This window comes from Siniperca chuatsi, linkage group LG10 (genome assembly GCF_020085105.1).
Source record: "Siniperca chuatsi isolate FFG_IHB_CAS linkage group LG10, ASM2008510v1, whole genome shotgun sequence".
In the NCBI taxonomy this organism is placed as follows: domain Eukaryota; kingdom Metazoa; phylum Chordata; class Actinopteri; order Centrarchiformes; family Sinipercidae; genus Siniperca; species Siniperca chuatsi.
In genome coordinates, this window is record NC_058051.1 from 11,556,389 (window position 1) to 11,575,557 (window position 19,169).

General features: G+C 37.6%; 1 protein-coding gene across 2 annotated transcripts in view; it reads right to left on the minus strand.

Annotated features, from left to right (window-relative positions):
- The window catches only part of cacna1db (calcium channel, voltage-dependent, L type, alpha 1D subunit, b), a 119,092-nt gene that overhangs the window by 39,848 nt on the left and 60,075 nt on the right, over positions 1 to 19,169 (minus strand). For both annotated transcript variants that reach the window (XM_044210380.1, XM_044210381.1), the window contains exons 4-10: positions 17,969 to 18,108; positions 17,326 to 17,468; positions 13,007 to 13,159; positions 10,698 to 10,894; positions 8,355 to 8,458; positions 7,845 to 8,014; positions 1,035 to 1,109 (exon numbers count right to left, since the gene is read on the minus strand). In XM_044210380.1, coding sequence (XP_044066315.1) covers positions 1,035 to 1,109; positions 7,845 to 8,014; positions 8,355 to 8,458; positions 10,698 to 10,894; positions 13,007 to 13,159; positions 17,326 to 17,468; positions 17,969 to 18,108 — 982 coding nt within the window. The remainder of the gene's footprint in view (positions 1 to 1,034; positions 1,110 to 7,844; positions 8,015 to 8,354; positions 8,459 to 10,697; positions 10,895 to 13,006; positions 13,160 to 17,325; positions 17,469 to 17,968; positions 18,109 to 19,169) is intronic.

Below are 19,169 nucleotides of genomic sequence, written 5' to 3' on the forward strand. Positions count from 1 at the left end.
TCTGTATGCTGCAGCAAGTATTAGTTACATAGTCACAGGGTTACAACATACAGTATATTGCAAATCATACATACTGTCCAGGCATAACAATGTATTTAAGTGACAAATGAAAGGAATTCAAAATTATTATGATTGGATGAGAGATCTGAAAACAAATACTTTGACAATTCATGTCAATTCAGTCATGAGAATAACTGAAAACACTAATGTATTTCTATACATTACTATATATTACAAGGTGTGTCAGGATACAATATTTAAACTGGTACTAAAATAAACATGAGCTAAATAAATTTTGCTGGCAAAAAAACAAGTTTCATTTCCTGGTCAAAATTTTAAAAATGTTGATGTAAAGCATGTCAAGCATGTCTTGTGGCAAAGAATTGGCTGGAAACATCTAAATTCACATACATTTGCATAATTTATTTAAGACTTTGTCATGTATAACACTTTGAAGATGCTACTGTACATGTGCTTCTGCGTCAGTAAAATGCTAAAAAATTAAATTATGTTCAAGATGAATGGCAATCTCTGTTGTATGAGTGTTTTATTTGTAATATTAGTCTTATTGTTCCTTAAATTGAAAGCCATTTTCCATCAACCTAGTTGCTTCCTGAGAAGATGTTGCTGTTCGGTAAACATCCCCCTCCATTGTGACATTTGGCTGACATTTGACAAGAAGATTTTCCCCCTATATGCCTTTCATCTGTTCTACAGTACAAAGTGTTGATTCATTTCACTAGCAACAAGGCTTTGTTTGCTAGTAGGGAACAATGTAATCCAAAGGAGTTCAGAGATAATGGATGATAAGGTATGTGTGTTAGATGAAATGATATGAATGCTTATGATATGGTAAGGCTCAAATGTTGATTAATGAAACAAAGGGCACACAAACACAAAATGCAATAACAAACAAAAGCATTAGCAAAGCACATCCAAGCAGAGGCAACCTCCAGGACAAAGATGAACTGTTGTGAACATGCGTAAAAAAAACACACACTCCTAGACACTCGCACACACGCAAACACATTTACCATGTGTCTCTGTGGACTGAGTGAACCAGCCAAACTTTCCTTTCTTCTTCTCAGTGAGGTCAGCCAGCGTGACCCCTTGGTGTTACCAACATGCAGTTCACACAGCCAGACAGCAGAAGAAGCAATGAGTCAGTACACAGCAGAACAAGAGAGAGAGGAATGTACGGCAAGAGACAGCTGCAATACAAACTACAGTACAGACACAGCTAACATGTCCAGTAAAGCTACAAAACGAGTGTACAGGACATACAGTAATATCCTCTTGGCATAACAGACTGACTGCAGAATCTGAGCCTGGACTATGTTGTCCTATTACAGTAAAATTCATCTGTTATATTCACTTCTAGCATGAAGGGCATGTTTGGCACTTAACAGGAAAGTGCTCAATAAATATATCGTGGTCATAATTCTTTAAAAAAAAGTAACCATACTCAATTCTCAATGATATCCGCCTCAAAAATCCAATATCGGTCGTATCTAAGTTCAGGTCTATTATTTCTGGACAGAGTAACTATTGATACAATGTTAGACTAGAAAGGATTAGCAATAAACAAGACTTCATTAAGAAAACAGAAGATAGAAGGCAGAGAAGAGAACAACTGTTGGCAGGAGGCAGAAGGAAAAAAACTAATGTTAGCAGCAATCTACAGACAGTTTTTTACAAGGCACACAGACACTGCAGGAATCAAGGAGAGAAAGTTAGTGTGCTTTCTTGGGTGTCTAATCTACAACAACAACAGAAAAGGTAAAAGCAGGGCAATTACTGGAGGATTTAAAACTGACAGGTACATATGCACTGACCACCCTGTGAATGGTTTTAAGGCACTGTAGGAGTATAAAAGAGGCGAGGCTGCAAACAACAGCACCGCAGGCCAAAACAATAGACTTATTCACACACTTACTATAACTAAGGCTCACAACAAGGCTCACTGCACACGCATTCTTTACAAGGAGCAGATGGGTTTCTAGTGATTTACCCACATTCAAATTGATTATGATCAGGACACTGTGTGAGTCATTAATCACACAACCAGGCTCCAGTCCAGGTTTTCAGTTATAATGTAAGAAAGATTTGAGCAGCACATTACAAAACTGCAAACTACAAAATTGCTTTTATCAACTGTGGAACATTGCCACAATTCATACTATGTTAAGTTTTAAGACATAGAAACTATTTTACATGCTTTTATCTCATTACACCTGGATTACTGTAACAGCCTTTTTACATGCCTACACAGAAAAACTGTAGATCGGCTACAGACAGTACAGAACTCAGCTGCCAGGCTTTTAACCAGAGTAAACAGGTTTGAACCCATCACCCTGGTTTTAGCATCTTTACACTGGCTTCCAGTACGTTTTAGAATTGATTTTAAGGTGCTTTTAACTTATAAATGTATAAGTCACTAAATGGTCTGACTCCTCCATCTTAGATCTTTTATCCCCTGCTGGCACCTTGATCCTCTGGCAAGGTGTTCCAGACTCTCGGCTGAAGACTAAGGGGGACAGAGCTTTTGAAGTAAGAGTCCCGAGGCTCTGGAACACCCTGTCTGAGGAAATACGTCAGGCTGAGTCAGTGGCTTCTTAGGCACATAGAATAAATCTGGCACATTTCAACTGTTTCGCCAAACTCACTTCTTTCATGTCATGTGTACCACTGCACCATACACACCGACTTGGCGGCGCAGCTGATGTGATCCCATTGCATGATGGTCACTAGTTACTTCTTGTATTAACTTACAAGACATATATTTTTACTTGCTCATATTTGATGAAAAATAGTAGTACTTCAAAATGTATTAAATGTATGGAAAACTACATTTAAATTATAAGATACACAAGCTCTCAGATAGGGTGGCACAACTCCCTATGAGCCTGATCGCTGCTTGAGATCCTCTGGCAGGGCCTTACCAATGATTCCAAAATCTCAACTTGTCAATAAAGGTGACCAGGCCTTTGCTGTCCGGGCCCCTCAGCTGTGGAACTCCCTGCCTGAGGATACATCAATCAGTATGAAACTGAAAAGCCTGATACCACTTTGCATGACATCAATGAAAGCGAGGTAAGAGATTAATGTGTAACCTAAGAAGTAATTTCAACAGCTGCAAATCTACTCACAGACTAAAAGACAGAAACAGAGAACATACAATGCAAGTTATATAATTTCTTCTACTATGTATCGTGATTTCCTTGTGATTAGAGTATATACAGCATTGTGAGTGACACGAGTAAACACTAGTGTTTACTATACTTTTCTATTAATTGATGTTCAGACAATCTTAATCTTAATTAAGTTATTTTATGTACATGAATCATGAGATCCATATGTGAAGTGCTTTTACTGCCAAGACAATGATATATACCGGAATATGCTGAAATGTAATGTTACAAAGTCAAACTAAGTCATTTTTACCTAAAATCTAATCAATATGCAAGTCTGTCACTGCAAAGGTCTTTTACAAGGAAGAGGAGACAAAGAACCTCTTCTTACACATTACAAAACAAGTGCGATTTCGCAAAAGCTGCAACCACGTATGCACCTACATCCACACGTTCATGTTTTCACAAACACACAACCTCACAAACACTGACCTTCATGGCAAATTTCAGCCTTATAGACAGAAAGTTGCGGTTGCTATAGGGCACAGCTTCAGCCACTCCCATTGCCAGGCCTTTTAGCCAACTATCATGAACACAAACACACACACACACACACACACACACACACACACACACACACACACACACACACACACTTGACCTCCATGACAAATTTCAGCCTCCTAGGGTGAAAACTGTGGCCAACTAACCGACCAAGCGACAGAGAGAGCTATAAAGCTGCTGGTCACAGCTAAAAAGATGAGCTCTAATGTTGAGAAAGAGAGAGGAGGAAGGAAACATGAAAGCAAGAAAGTTAGAGTGCTGCAGGTATGACAAGGAATTTCTTTGTTGAGAATAATAGCAGTCTGTTAGTAGCTGGTATAGCCACAAGGCTTAGTGTTAATTAATTCCCCTAGACACAATGACAAATAATTTCTGCAGTACTACCTGTGCCCTGACACTACCACTACAGATCATCAAAGTCAAGAGACTTTATAAAGACTTACCCCCTGATTTACTAAGGCAGGCGCAAACCAAGTAGATTTAAAAAACAAATAAATAAATTATGTTTGCGCCTACATTAAAGCATGCTTTCGCTGGGCCGTAATTGTGTGATTAAATAAGCTGTTTTTCCTTTAGTAAATCAGGCGTAAGGAGCTATTATAATAATTAGAATAAACCCATCCTTCATTTTTGCACTCTCTGGCTGACACTCCTTAAAATACATATTCATCAGTTCTAAGGTGCTAAATGGCGGCGGCTTTTAAATCACAAGGTTACGATGGTAGAGGGCTCAGTGGTCGATGACTGTCAGCCATCAGCCAACCCTACTGGAGACTGTTGCAGTGAGCAGAGCAAAGCAGCACACATCTGTTTACTTCATCTCATGAAACAGAAAGGGAGACCCCCTACAGAAGTAGCACAAACCGGTACTATAACAAAACCACAGTATATTTTCCAATCATTACACAGCATGACTAATAATTTACATTATTCTCAATAATTTGTATATTCAAAACAAGCCAAAACAAATTAGCAAGAACTGAGCAGCAAAGAATGGTATATGAAATACCCTAAAATCAAGATATGAACAGATTTTTAAATAACTTCTGCAGACACAAGAAATTAAGTCATTCCTTATACTTCTCAATTCACTGACAGTATACACAAGATGTTTATTAAATGAGCCGAAAAGACTGACAGCTATTGTATAATCTAATAAGCAATTTCAATAGCTTCAAATATTAAGTCACACATAAAAACAAACAAAAAGCAAACAAATATAAAAATTAATCTTCTGATCATATATATATCTGATATATATATATATATATATATATATATATATATATATATATATATATATATATATATATATATATATATATACGTGTGTGTGTATGTATGTACAGTATGCATGTATGTATGTGGGTATCAACCACAATATCAAGTTATGGAATGAAAATAAAATGTAACACCTTTGAAATTTTCATGAAACTGTTTGGAAAGTTAACATGCAGTGTTGATGAACTGCTGACGATGGGTTTGTGTTTTTGGAGTACTGGCCTTATTGACGCAAGAACGATACGAGTAACAGTAAATAACCAGTAATAAAATAGTAACAGTAGAGGTCCACAGTAAGCAAAGCTAAGGTTTTCTTGCACCATAGCTGCCTGAAAAGATGCAACAGATAGAAGCTGTAACTACCAAATTTTTCTCTTTTATTATTCAAATTGATAAATGGTACCATTTATCAGTCGACCAGAAATTTTAATTTGATAATGAATGTTTATCATGACAAAGCAATTAATAAGACTGAGTCTGGTGAGAAAAAGCTCCTATCTAAATCTGAATGACCCTGCTGTGATGGAAGATATCTTGACACAGGTAAATAATTTTTCGCCTTTGTAATTTTATACAAAAAAGAATAACCAAATAACTTGTATATTCCAGCTGACTCCTAACAGCAAGTTACATATGCTAAAAGCAGTGCGGACATCTATATGCCATCATTATTTGAACTAGACTTATATCAAATAAGTGCAAATGACAATAAAGGAGCTATAAATGAACTGGAAAGGTAAATATAACTACTGTACATTTACAATATGTGAAGCAGAGTGCACCTAAAACAAAGCGACTGGGTGAGGAAAACATTCAAAACAATCCAGGATGTGGTTGAGCATGAGCATGAAAACATTTTCTCTAAGTGATAATATTAAGGAGTTTTGTGTCTCAGGCTGAAGAACAAAGGAGTGAGTGAACTCATCTGTCTGTGCTGTCATCCAGTCATCCACAAGGAATAGAAGTAAACAAAGAAGAGGAACGCTGTTACAAAAATTAGGAGCTGTATTGTGTAGAATCTTTTAAATCTAAAATACAAAAGTGTCTTTCTTTCTTTCTTTTGCTGTTTTCTTGTGTAATGTTATGAAGAACATTATTGGAAATTATATACACACATGTATGTATTATTGTTATGCTGCCACATGATTAGAGATCAACTCTAGCATCTTTAAAAGTATTCTAATTGGCTGTAGACAATAGTTTGTGTTGCCTTCAGCCCATTAATTGACATATTGGGGGTGGGTGTATTTTTGCAGCAAGTATAGTGTTTTTGAAAGTAAAAAAAAAAACACAAGTAAAATATTTGAATTGTAAATTAAATAACACAAAGCATGCTGTCACTCCAAACTGCTGCTTGTGCTCCTGCTCCATCTGTTGGTATACGACAAATGGCCTAGCAAAATTCAAAAGAGGCAAATTACAGGCTTAATTTGAGGACACACAGTAGATGAGATTACACTAAAACTTGCACTTAAAACAAAACCTATTATTGTTTTAGCATAGAAAGAGTCTGTAACCTATAACAGCAAATAAATGTATTATGTAGAAACAGAAAATGAGAGACTGTCAACTGCTACAGAGTGCACAGTAAGGCAGCACACACCTGTTCCCTCCATCTAATCAAACTAAAAGATCTTACCACCCTAAACCTCGCTGTGCAGGGTGGTGCTACAACAAAACCACACTTTTTCTGACACCACATGCCCCACATCTCCTACATTGTACATATATTATTAAAGCATTCTACAACAAAAAGAAGAGGCAAAGAAGAGGAATCGTATTGCAAAAAAGAGGTTCAAAAAAGATTTTCATGAAATCAAATCACATTACTTTTACAGATTCACAAAGTACTACTATCAGTGAAACAGGTTGAACTGATATGAGGATGAGAAGACGACTTTAATTGTGGAATACAGGATAAAGAAAGACACAGAAATGTACGTGTGAATGGAGTCTAGTTATTTGAATTCTGTATTAATGATTGTCTCATTGGAAAACCAAGCAGGGTAAAAACATCCTGTTCCCACAATAAGCCTCCTCCAGATCAGAATAAGCAAAATGTTCTCTCTCATATGCACACACACACACACCAAACATCTACATTTACCCATGTGTTGTCATGGTGACCAGCACACACAAGGCCACGCCATAGAAAAGACCAAAAATCATAGCACTGCTGTCGCCCACTTTTTTAGTGCTATTTCTGAAGTCGCTACCATGGCTGAAGTCGCTTACTTCACAGCACTGTTGCGCCACCTCAAGGAGTTTTTTTTTTATCCTGTAGCACTAATCCAGGAAAAAAACATACTGGATGGGCAGTATTTCAACGTTCAACAGTACCCTCTGAGTAGCACACATGGTTGGTGGTTCCACAGAAAGGGGATCACAACTGCCCTGACCTGGAGAGAGTTTATGTCTGCATTGATCAATTCAATTTTGTGGCAGCAATGTAAGATATAAAGGCATTGTAAACTAGCAAAAAAATAGAAAATAAGAACATGTCTTAAGAGGACTACTGTAATAATATCCCTTTACGTGCTTCACTCAGTAATAGTAGTAAAGTATCATTTTGCCAGAGAAAGAGTCAGAATTAACTAGTTCCATTATATTAAAAAAATTGCAGACAATCTCCAAAACTCGTGAACTTACACCAAAACAATCTAGATGGATAAATAGCACTACAGGTAAGGGAAAATATGTATTTTTGATTTTGGAGTGAACTGTCCCTTTAAGGCTTGGTAACTCAGAATCAGAAATACTTGATCCCTGAGGGGAAACTCTTTAAACTCATAGCTCTGATTGCATTCTTCATTTCCATGCTTTCGACAAGGATAGAGGGACAAAATTAATTATATCCAGGTAACTCACGGTTCCGCTTGCCCTCTGCATCGCCCTCCTCCTCGTTCTCTGGGTCGATGTCCTCGGCCTGGGTGATCCAGTCTAGGTAGCCCTTCAGGTCTTCCTCTAACTGCTGCTTCTCACGTAGCTTCTGGAAATCTCCCCGAGCCTTGGCCTTCTCTCGCTCTTTGGAAAACTCTCTGGACAGGGCAGAGCATAATGATAGTCAAATCTGAGTCAGATTTGTACACAGATGCTTTTGTGCCTGACAAGCACCAAACAATCAATCTTTTTTTTCTTTTTTCTAAACTTGCTTATCCTGTTCAGGCTCACAGAACTGACAGTTATATGGTTACTTATATTTGAAAAATGAAAACATATTGAACCATTTCCGATAGTTTCTGAAAATATCCCTAGTGTTTGTAACCAATTGGTGGAGTTTAGCACATCAAAACAAGTCATAGGTTACATAAAATGAAAAAAGGACAACATATTGGCAAAAAACAGCAAAAAGCAAACACAGGCAGACTCAAAACCTACCCGCTCAACACACCCAAAACCAAGTTGAGAACAAAGAAGGATCCAAAAATGACAAGACTGACAAAGTAGACCCACGGCAGCTCAAAGCCCATTGCATCATTCATCTAAATAGAAACACAAGCAGAAAAGAAGAAAAGAAGATTACACATATTAGACCTTGTTTATTCATATTACATGTTTTCATAATTGTGCACATTCTCTTCTTTTTTTATTTAAATTTTTTCATTTTAAAATTCACATATGTATACACTTCTTTCCTGTTTCATAAAACTTGTCTTAGTGAATTGAACTGTTTTACTCTAGTAAATCCAAAGAGACTCAAAGACCTATCTGGAAATTACAGGACAGAAAACGAAAAGAGGAAGAGAAGATGGTCTTACGTTTACTCTGTAGACATTCACAAAGATCAGTGTAAATGAGTATGTAGTATAATTCTACCAAATTTTTGGTTTGATAGGTGGCTTTGTGTTTTTAATTTAATTAAATTTTATTTATATAGAGCTAATTCATAACAGAAGTTATCTCATTGCACTTTTCATATAGAGCAGGTCTACACCGTACTATTATATTATTTTTCAGAGACCCAACAATTCCCACTGTGTTGCAGCTGTTCAAGTATTAATGACTAATGGCCTGGGATAATTGTGGGTACCTGCTATTTTTCACAGCTTCTGCCAGTAAAAACCATCTATACTCACCTGCACCTTTATACACAGATTCAATACATATTATCACCTATGAACTGAATCAATGTCATTCAAAAGAAACGAGATCTTCAACTCTGAGCTACAACTAAAACTGGAGCCGGAACTGTGACCACTAGAGGGCACCATGAGAGAGACAACTGGGTTAGTAATGAGTAGAGGAGGTATTAGAAGATGAGATATATATTAGTAATGTGGCTGTGGAAAATGCCCACACTGCAGAGCTAAATAGCCTTTTAACAGAGCTGTTTGGCAAAGAGACATTAAGAGTTGATAGTTGGAATTGCTCCATTTATAACCACACAGCTGGGTTTTTACACAGTCCAAATAATCTCTACACACTTGACATGTAGCTTTTCTTCACCCTATGTACATGCATGCAATTCTGCTTAAACACTAAAAAAAACCACACCAGCTGGCACGGCAGAGACTACACAAAGTCCAAACTCTGTCTCCAGCAACAGCATTATACACAGCCACCCACCCTGAGGCGATACTTAATGGATTTTTATAGGAAAGGTCAGAGGTCAGATTTAATCTATCCACCTGTCCATCAATCTAGCCTTTTTTTAGGTTTATCGAGTCTCCTTCCTTCACCATTTTAACAGCAGTATTAGCATGGGATTGCCATGGTAACACATACTTGCATTAAGAGTAAGTAATAAGTAAAGAATGAGAGAGAGAGAAGGGCAGAGAGGATGACAGAGAAAGACAAGGAGGGAGAGAGGTTTATTATTTCATAGATGAGGGTCTCCATCAATAAAAGGGCATGGGTGGATTGTGATGAAAACTAATTCTGAGTTGAGCTTCAATGCTGAGTGTTTTGGCTAATTAAAAGCTGTTGGTGAATTTTGCTAATGAGAAGCTGAGGGTTTTGAAGTGCGCCTGCCTTTTTTTAGTTTTAAAATACTTGTTATCAACTAAAAGAAGGGTGATGGTTCAGGCTCAGGTCACAGCTCTCAATGAGGACTTCTTTGTAATAAAAAAATCATGTAGCTTGAATTTGTAGGAGAGACAGTAATAGAATGTACATTAAGATGATTTTATATATTAAGGGCCTCAAACCTTCTCATTTATCTTTAGACATCATCATTGTGATTGTGTCCTGTATGAAATATAACACTTTTGTATGTCATCTTGTTAATTTTGTCCATGTTACAGTAATCTGCAATGTGAATTTAATAATACAATGGTAATGTCTTATTTAAGGTACTTTCAGCTGTCTTGTTTTAACAACTCAATTGATAACAAACTTGCCAAGACAAGACTTAAATCAATTGGAATACTACCATCCTTTAATATTTCTGAGATAAAATATTACATATTTCATAATCTAAACTAAAGAAACCTTCAAATTCCCTTTCTAGCAAATAAGGCAATTCTATAGGGGGCAATCATGACAAATATGTTACCTTCTTTTCATCTGTAATCTTGAAAATTCCCAAGATGACATGCATCATTTTTGTCAAGATTTCCCAGAATCACCATAGTTTCAAACATGCTGGAAGTAACACAATATTTCACAAGGTTCTGTCAAAATCAAAAATCTCAAAAGTGAGACACATGGATTAATAAACCAAAAATATGGTGCCCCATTTGGGCTTCATCAGAGTAATTTTGATTCAGAGTGGCAGATTACCCAGTAGAGAACATCTGTCCAGCCCTCCATGGTGATGCACTGGAACACAGTGAGCATGGCAAACAAAAAATTGTCAAAGTTGGTGATGCCGTTGTTGGGGCCTTGCCAGCCCTCTCTGCAAACTGTACCATTGAGCAGGCAATGACGGCCGTGCCCTGACACTGCACACGGCGTGGACTCTTCTTCCATGAGGGCACCTGGGGGCACAGATGACAGATGAATCTACTAATCAACACTATTTCTACTGGTGCATGGCAAAGGCTAACAAAACATTAAAACTGAACTAAAACCAATGACACTAATATCATTAATTCATGGTTTAAAACACTTCACAAGCCTAGCATATTAAGTATATTGTCATATAAGATGACTTGATCCTATTGTAGAGAGGTGTGTAGTCAACATGGAAACACTGACATGACATAAAAACAACAGCACACTGCTTTATTTGCACATATGCTAACAATATAAAAGCCTTCCAAAAATCTTAGCATCTTGGCATTGGTTGTCCATTTATTTTAGAATCTTTCTTATAGTATCTCTATTACATACAAGAATGTACATGGTGTAGTGAACATCTCACCCCCTACTGTCTTCAGAGATTCTGCCAGTTTAGGTCTTTTGGCTGTCTGAGGCTGAGTGTGCTTCTGCTGCACTGATGCCTCTGCTTTGCAACAGCCTAAAATTACGCCTTTCTCTGTTCTTAAATCTCACCTCATAACTCTTTTTTTTTACTGAATTTCTTTCTTACTAATAGACTTTCGCTACTTACAGTACATGTTACAGCACTGCCATTTTGAGACTGGTCTTAATCATACTATTTTATCATCTCCTTTCACTGGTTATCCCAAACCTTGTATTAACCTCCTATTACGCTAATATTTTATTCTTTTGTAAGACTGTAGGTTACACTTTATTACTAGATTTTCTGTCATTATATGAGCATTATAGAACCATTGCTGAAAGTGATACACAGAGACACTGAAAACACCCCCCCCCCCAACACACACACACATATATGCATAGTAGATGAGCCCCACAACCTGTAAAACTTCCCCTCCTTTTTAAAATATCGACAAAACACACACACACAAATTCACACATCCATCCTTGTTTTGCTGTCAACAAATATCCCCACCCCCACCCCCACCTGCACACACATAAAAACCATAAGGTAAGTGTTATTCTCAGGGCAAACAGTACAGACACGAATGAGGGAGGATTAAAGCGAGCTTCCATCTCGCTCTGTCATGACCTCTCGACGTAAGTCTACAATGCTTCTCCTGACGTCCACAAGTAGATGCAAACAGATCAAAGCGAGAAAGAGACGGAAAGAGGGGGAGATTCGGTGAAAGGTGTGTGAGAGAGAGAGGGAAACAGAGAGTGACAGTCCATGAAAATTGCTGTCGTATTGCTGTATAGCCCACCACTGCCTGTAACTTAAGCTGCTATGCTCCTGTCCGTCAGCCATTTTAGAATATGATATGTGGTTTTATGCATGTGTGTATGTATATATGTACATACAGTACTTGAAGTTATGACTGACAACCATCCATCAATTTATCCTTACTTCTTCAATAATTCTGCCATGCTGGAAGCAATGCTAGAGTAAAGGTCAAGCCTGTTTACATAATAGCCAGATATTAGTCATTTAATCACTGGATTTAATCTGCCATCTGTTGTTCTGTCCTGTTTTCAGTAGTTTGTCACCATTCACATACAAGGTACATGTGTCTATTCATTCTCAGGTATTAAATCCTGTATCTATCCTAGAATGAAATGTATACGCCTGTTCATACTGTAGGTTGGATGTGGGGCTCAATTTAAAAAATCCATTGTGTAAGATAAATGGGGGAGCTACTGGCAGAAATTTAATATAATATTTATAAGTAAGTTTTCATCAGTGTATAATGACCTTAAAATAAGAATCGTTGTGTTTTCATTACCTTAGAATAAGCCGTTTTTATCAACATAGGGAACGGGTCCCTTCCACGGAGATCGCCATGCTGCACCGCCATGTTTCTACAGTAGCCCAGAACAGACAAACCAAACACTGGCTCTAAATATGGCAGTTCGCATTTTTCGCGAGTTTTGCGGCCACCGTAGTTTTTCCTACATGCTTGGAAGGGATATGTGATGTGAGCGGTATTCTAATGGTTGCAAACTGCAATTTCACCGCTACATGCCACTAAATCCTATACACTGGCCCTTTAAAGGGTAAAAATCACCCTTTGAATTAATTGCATCAAATTCCCCAGGCAAGTCTCATGGCAAACAGTGGGGAAAAAACGACTCAACAGAAACCATACCTGTTTGTATCACGTAGCACGTGGCATGCATTTTGCCAATGAAGAGCTCCAAGCCGATGATGGCGTAGATGATAATGACGAAGAGGACCAGCAAAGCGATGTGAAGCAGGGGAACCATGGCTTTAATAATGGAGTTTAAAACCACCTGTAAACCTGCAAACATACACAGAAGTCAAGGTCAGAGGGAACACACACACACACACACACACACACACACAGACACAGGGTTTCCCAAATTTGAGTTGCCACCCATATGAGAAAAGCAACAACAGGATATTTGTGCCTTATCTGAATTAATAAACAAACCATAAACCTTAAATATGTGCTTAGCAGACATTTATGCCCACTCAAAACATATATGTTGCGTAACATTAGATCAAGAGAAGAATATCTTCAGATACAAGTATCTCAAACTAAAATACCAGAAGCGTTCACTTAAATTAACATCTGCTTTCTTTTTGTTAGTCAGTCAACAGCCCTGCAATAATTTTTCCCCTCTAACTCCAGTCATTTAGATATAAAAATGAGGCCTATAACTAACAATTATTTTCATAACAGATTCTTCTTCCAATTATTTTCTCAATTAAATTATTTAGTCAAAAAAAAATGTCAAAAATGCTCATCACAATTTCCTAAAGCCCATGGCGATGTCACTAAATTGCTTATTTTGTCTGACCAACAGTACAAAACCTAAAGACATAATCACAGAAGACAAAGAAAAGCAGCAAATGCTCACAATTGAAGATCTGCAACTATGCAATGTTTGACATTTTTTGCTTGAAAAATCACTCAACATTAGTCAATTATCAAAATAGTTGCTGATTTCTTTTTTCGACTGACTAATCAATTAATCGTTTCAGCTCTAATAAATGTGGCAGACCAGCCAGCGTTGAGTAGATGGTTATGTAGCTGGCAGCTGGCACTGCAATAACACATGCAATTTATCTAATCTATCAGTTATCATAATGACATTATCTATACCTCTCAAAGCCTCATGATACCACTGAATAGACATGAAAGCCAACAAATCTGCCTCTGTGGCATCAGCAAACAAGCCAAAATATTACAGCTTAATTAAACTGCATATACCATCCAACAAAGACAAATGTTAAACTAGAATAGAACTCAAAATGTCGTTTCAGCTCAGTTCAACTCCATCTTTCCCAGAGGTCCTTTCCTCCCTGAGACCGGTGAACGATACGTTGCTATGGCAACTCAAATAATGCAGACACTAGGGCAACCTCATATAAGGTCAAATGTGTGCTGACAACAGTGAAGGAAGCAGTATTTCCTGGGTGAAAAGTAGGGACTAATCTGATGTTTTCTTTGCAGGAAGTGAAGTTTTAAAATTTTTAAGGTAAAAAAATTAGATGTATAACAGTGGAAACAGATGTGCAGATTGATATATTTTGGATTTTAATCACTGCTTTTTATCTTTCTTATCTTATCTATCTATTTTGGTAAACTGATTTTACTGTGGATGTTTAACATGTGTGACAAATGTGTACATGTGTATTTAGAGACAGAAATCATTCAAATACAATGAATCATTATATGTTTTTTCAAACCAGACATTTTCACTTGTAATATCAGAAAAAGCACAGGTGTAACTAATAATATTAATGATTAATGATAACAATAATTGTTTATCCAAGTGTTCCAATGAGCCATGCCAGTGACCCAGCATGGACAACAACTGGTACCCCTCGATAAAATGCAGCCATTATTCATGTTTTTAATTACACCTGTGGTTGTCCTTTTATGACACAATGAAATGTCTACCATGAAAATGACTTAGCTAAGGAAGACGCTTTTACTATCAAGAATACCCTATGTGTTGAGACTGTCCATACAATACCCATTACTCACTCTGAATGGCCTTCCTCAAAGCACCTTGACAAACAGCTACTGTAAAGTTACTGTACAAGCTACTGGGCTGACAGCCTGGCGATAGCTTACATGTTTTGCATGATGGCTCTTTTGAGTTGCATGTTTTCTTGAGATACAAGCCATGTTTGTCTTTTGAGTGCACTAAAATAATGATATACTATTATCATTATACGGTATATAAAAACAGTTAAATTAAACAGTAATGTTAAATTACTTATTCTTGTTCCCACTGACTTTGAAGAACATTTAGCTACCTGTGGAGCCTCCATTCTCACAAATGCAGCTGCCCTGCACTGTATTGGTGTGGGATATGTGAGATAAGGCTAAGTTAAACCAGCTAATGTTAGAATCTGCCAAAAAGTGAGTGGAGTTATGTCAGTTAACGAACTACTGTTCATTGCCAACGGCAGTCTTTACATTTTTGCAAAAGTATTTGTGTCCTTGAAAGGTATGCGCTTCATTCTGTTCTTCTCAGGCGGTTCTTGTCTTTTCCAAGCAGGATAAACAAAAACATTAAGAGACAGAAGTACAGTTTCTTGTGTGGTAGGTTATGGTCATATGGCGCGCTGCCCCAGCATTTGTTGCCAAGAGTAACTGGCTAAAAGTTAGCTTAAGTTATGATAAACAGAAAGACACTAATGCCAATAACAAAACAATGAAATCTGTTTCCTCAGTATTTTTTTTTGCTAAACTAACACTCACCAAACACTCAAATAATCTGGTATGACATGTGACATGTGAATATCACAATCATGAATTTAAGCAATTTCACTGTTGCATTTCTTTGTTATGCTACTGATCCTGGTAATGTGAGATTAAATGGTAAACGGTTTCTCACCTGAGTATTACAAATTGTCAAAAATCCAATCGTGTGATAGGTAATGTCACACCAGAATTAAGCAGAAAGTGCAATCAGAAAGTGCATCATTCAGGATCACCCACTGAATTCCCCAGCAGCGCTCTGCCCTCAGCCACCCATTCCCAAGTTAGCCTGTCAACCCTATTAGCAGAGGGGGAAATTGTTATAATTTGATATAGTCTCTGTGATTATGTAACCATAAAAATAAAACAAAACAGCAGTTAAATATTTAAATACTGTATGCTCAAGTAGAAGAAAACAGGATTGATTCATTTAAATCGATTGAATGTACAAAGAGGCCAAGAACATTCCAACTGCCTATCAAATGTTTAAAATACAGTCCTTTAAGTTTGGATATTTTAGTTGTCATAGTGACTGACTTTGCACTAGACTTCAGTGGAGCTGAACCAAAAATCAGAAAAACACAATAACTCAAAAATCAAGCAGTACCAAAACATTTCTCTTGGATGACATGTCTCACTCACTCTTGTTTCTGTGGCCAGTCGATGGAGCTCAATGGATAAACATAACAACAATAAAAAATCATAAGGGGACAAATGCATCATGGAAGGGGAAGGGATATAGAGATACTTTAGTAGCCTCAGTACAGACAGATGCAATACAACAAGACATGTTTTGTGTCTTACTGTTATGTGTTTTGTGGCCAAGACTTGCTTTTCTTGACTGAAAAAAAACCAACTTTCTGCACTATAGAAATTAAACTCTAAAAAATAAAAAATAAATCATTCTGGGAAACATAAGAAATCTGTTTTTTCAGTGTAGCACCCCCTTCAAGACTGTAAATGCAACTGAAGTAAGAAATCGTAGAAGTAGAGTTAGATTAAGGGGAAGTAGGAACACTAAAAAAGTATTTCCTCACAAAATCGCTGGGATGGGTTAAACATCAGTGAAGATAGCAGCTCAATAGTATTAGGGAACACATGTTCCCTTAAGTTGTGTACAGCAGAAATACTCTATCTATATCTGCACTAATCAAGACCTTAAAAAACTGTACTAATTATCAGCCTACAGTAAATCACAATGCAGGACATCAGTAGAGAAGAGCATCCCATATTTCCACCTAAGATTCCACACTGAATTACCTCTACCTCTACCTCTGGTCGGAATTGCCTTATTTGTCCAAATGAAATTCTAGTGAAGGTAGTTTCACTTGCAGCAAGGATGCCACCATTCAATGGATATACTGTACAATTACAGTACACATATTTGGCATCTCTTATGTATGTATTTACACCTTTTCAACATCTGGCTAAAATGTGTCAATGCATGTGAGCAATCACATTTCAATCCGTCTTGAATGCTTCTTGGATGCATTTAAACTTAGCTTCTTTGAGATTGGATAGCTATCTGATCCACCCAAGACAGATGTTGGGACTAAGTGTAAATGGGGTAATCCCAGCATAGCTCCACCCAACGTCAACCTGATTGAAGGTCTAAACACTTGTGTGGGTGCGCAGGGATTTTAAGTTTAAAAAATGAGGACAAGTGACTTAACTTGAGACTTGCTTATAACTGCTTAAGACCTAAAAACAGCTGCGTGTTAACTCACTGGGAACTCCTGAGACAAGGCGAAGGGGTCGTAGCACGCGAAAGGCTCGGAGGGCCTTGACATCAAACCCCCCAGGTTTGCCTCCAGACTGGCCGCCAGAGTCAGCGTCTTTGGTTATCATCTCCAGAACCACACTGAACAACCTGGAGAGGAGAGAAGGAAATGGGGAAGAGAGAAAGAGGAGAAGTAAAGGGAGAGGGAGGCAGAGGTTTGAGAGAGAAAGAGAAAGAGGTAGAAAACAGCAGTGACATTGATGTCATAAAAACAGAGCAAAAGAGATGAAAGCAAAAGAGACAGAAAGCAAAGAAGAAAGCCATCTATCCTCTTTGTACTTTGTGTCTTTATGTGTGTGTCCCTTATGTCTGTGCGTATTTACCTTTAGTTTTTTACACACCTCATCTTTACATTGAAGTCCTACTAAGGCCAGGTGGTCTACTGATAAACCATCACTCTCAACATGGCTATGTGTGTGTTTGTGTGTGTGATTGTGTGTCAAAGTACATGAGGGATGGATTGAGAGATAGTGTGTTTGGTTTAAGCTTAAGTGTATGTTAGAAATAATAAACTATGTGACTGTGTGTGTATTTATGCCTTTGACTGCATGTGTTTGCATGTACATATTATGTGCTACCTATGAACTCACCCCACTATGACGATGACAAAGTCCAGCATGTTCCAGCCGTTTCTGACATAGGAGTTTTGGTGCATGACCAAGCCATAGGCAATAATCTTCAGAAATGTCTCTATAGTGAAAATGATCAGGAAGGCATATTCTACTGTTTCCTGTATAGAGGAAAGGAAGAATAGAAAAAAGGGAGAAAGTGGGGAAAATAAAAGAAAGAGAAAAGAAGAAGAAAAGTTTATTCATCCAAGTTTACCTAAACTTTACCAAAGAGATTCCCGGTGGGTCAAATAATGTGCATGGTGGTTGCCAAAATAAGAGGCAATGAGGCAAATAGGTATAATGCATTACAACAAACTAAAAGAAAGGTGTAAAAAAAACTGTGCCCGCTCACCGGAATAATGGACGACAAGTAGCACTAGTGGTCGATAAACCGTACATCCAGGGCCAACTTTTTCATGACTGTAGAGTTACACCCTGGCTTTTTTTAATCTAGATGATCTAGGCCCACATTGTGTGTGTACACTCTCTCGTCGAGCCGCATTTCATTAACTTTATGAACTGTTATAGTTAATGACACTTTAAGCTCATGCACACTGGGAAAGTACTGTCTCCTAACTTTCCCCACTGATGTAGTTTGTCTATCTGCATCCGAGTCTCTCTCTCTCTCTGGCTCTCTGTCTCTATCCCTCTCTCTCTCTGTCACACACACACACTATATGCCATTCCATGGGCAGCACTGGGGGCTCGGGGGGTCTGTGTATCTGTTTATTCAGGAATTTATTATGTCTTATTATTCAATATGGTGAAGCCATCTCCAATGAACCATGAGGGTTATGTATAACAGCACCAATTACACTATGATTTTTGCAACCTACATTGATTATGATGAGAATATTGTTATTTACTACCCAAACCCTGAAATAAGAATCACAAGGTCAACAATTGTTGTAACAATGGTTATGATGAGGATGATGATGGTACTACTGTTCAATCATCAACCCAAGACTCCACCATCACCGTCCCCACTACAGATTGGGAAAAAGATTTATCAATTAATATTGGTGCAACCCTCTGTAAACAAATTTGCAATAACATCTTCTTGATGAACTCCAGATTACAGATCATTCAATATAATGTCCCCAGTACACTCTCAACACCATAGACAACTACTTTCACTCAGTATGGCTTTGCACAACAACCCACAACTTCTGGAATAACA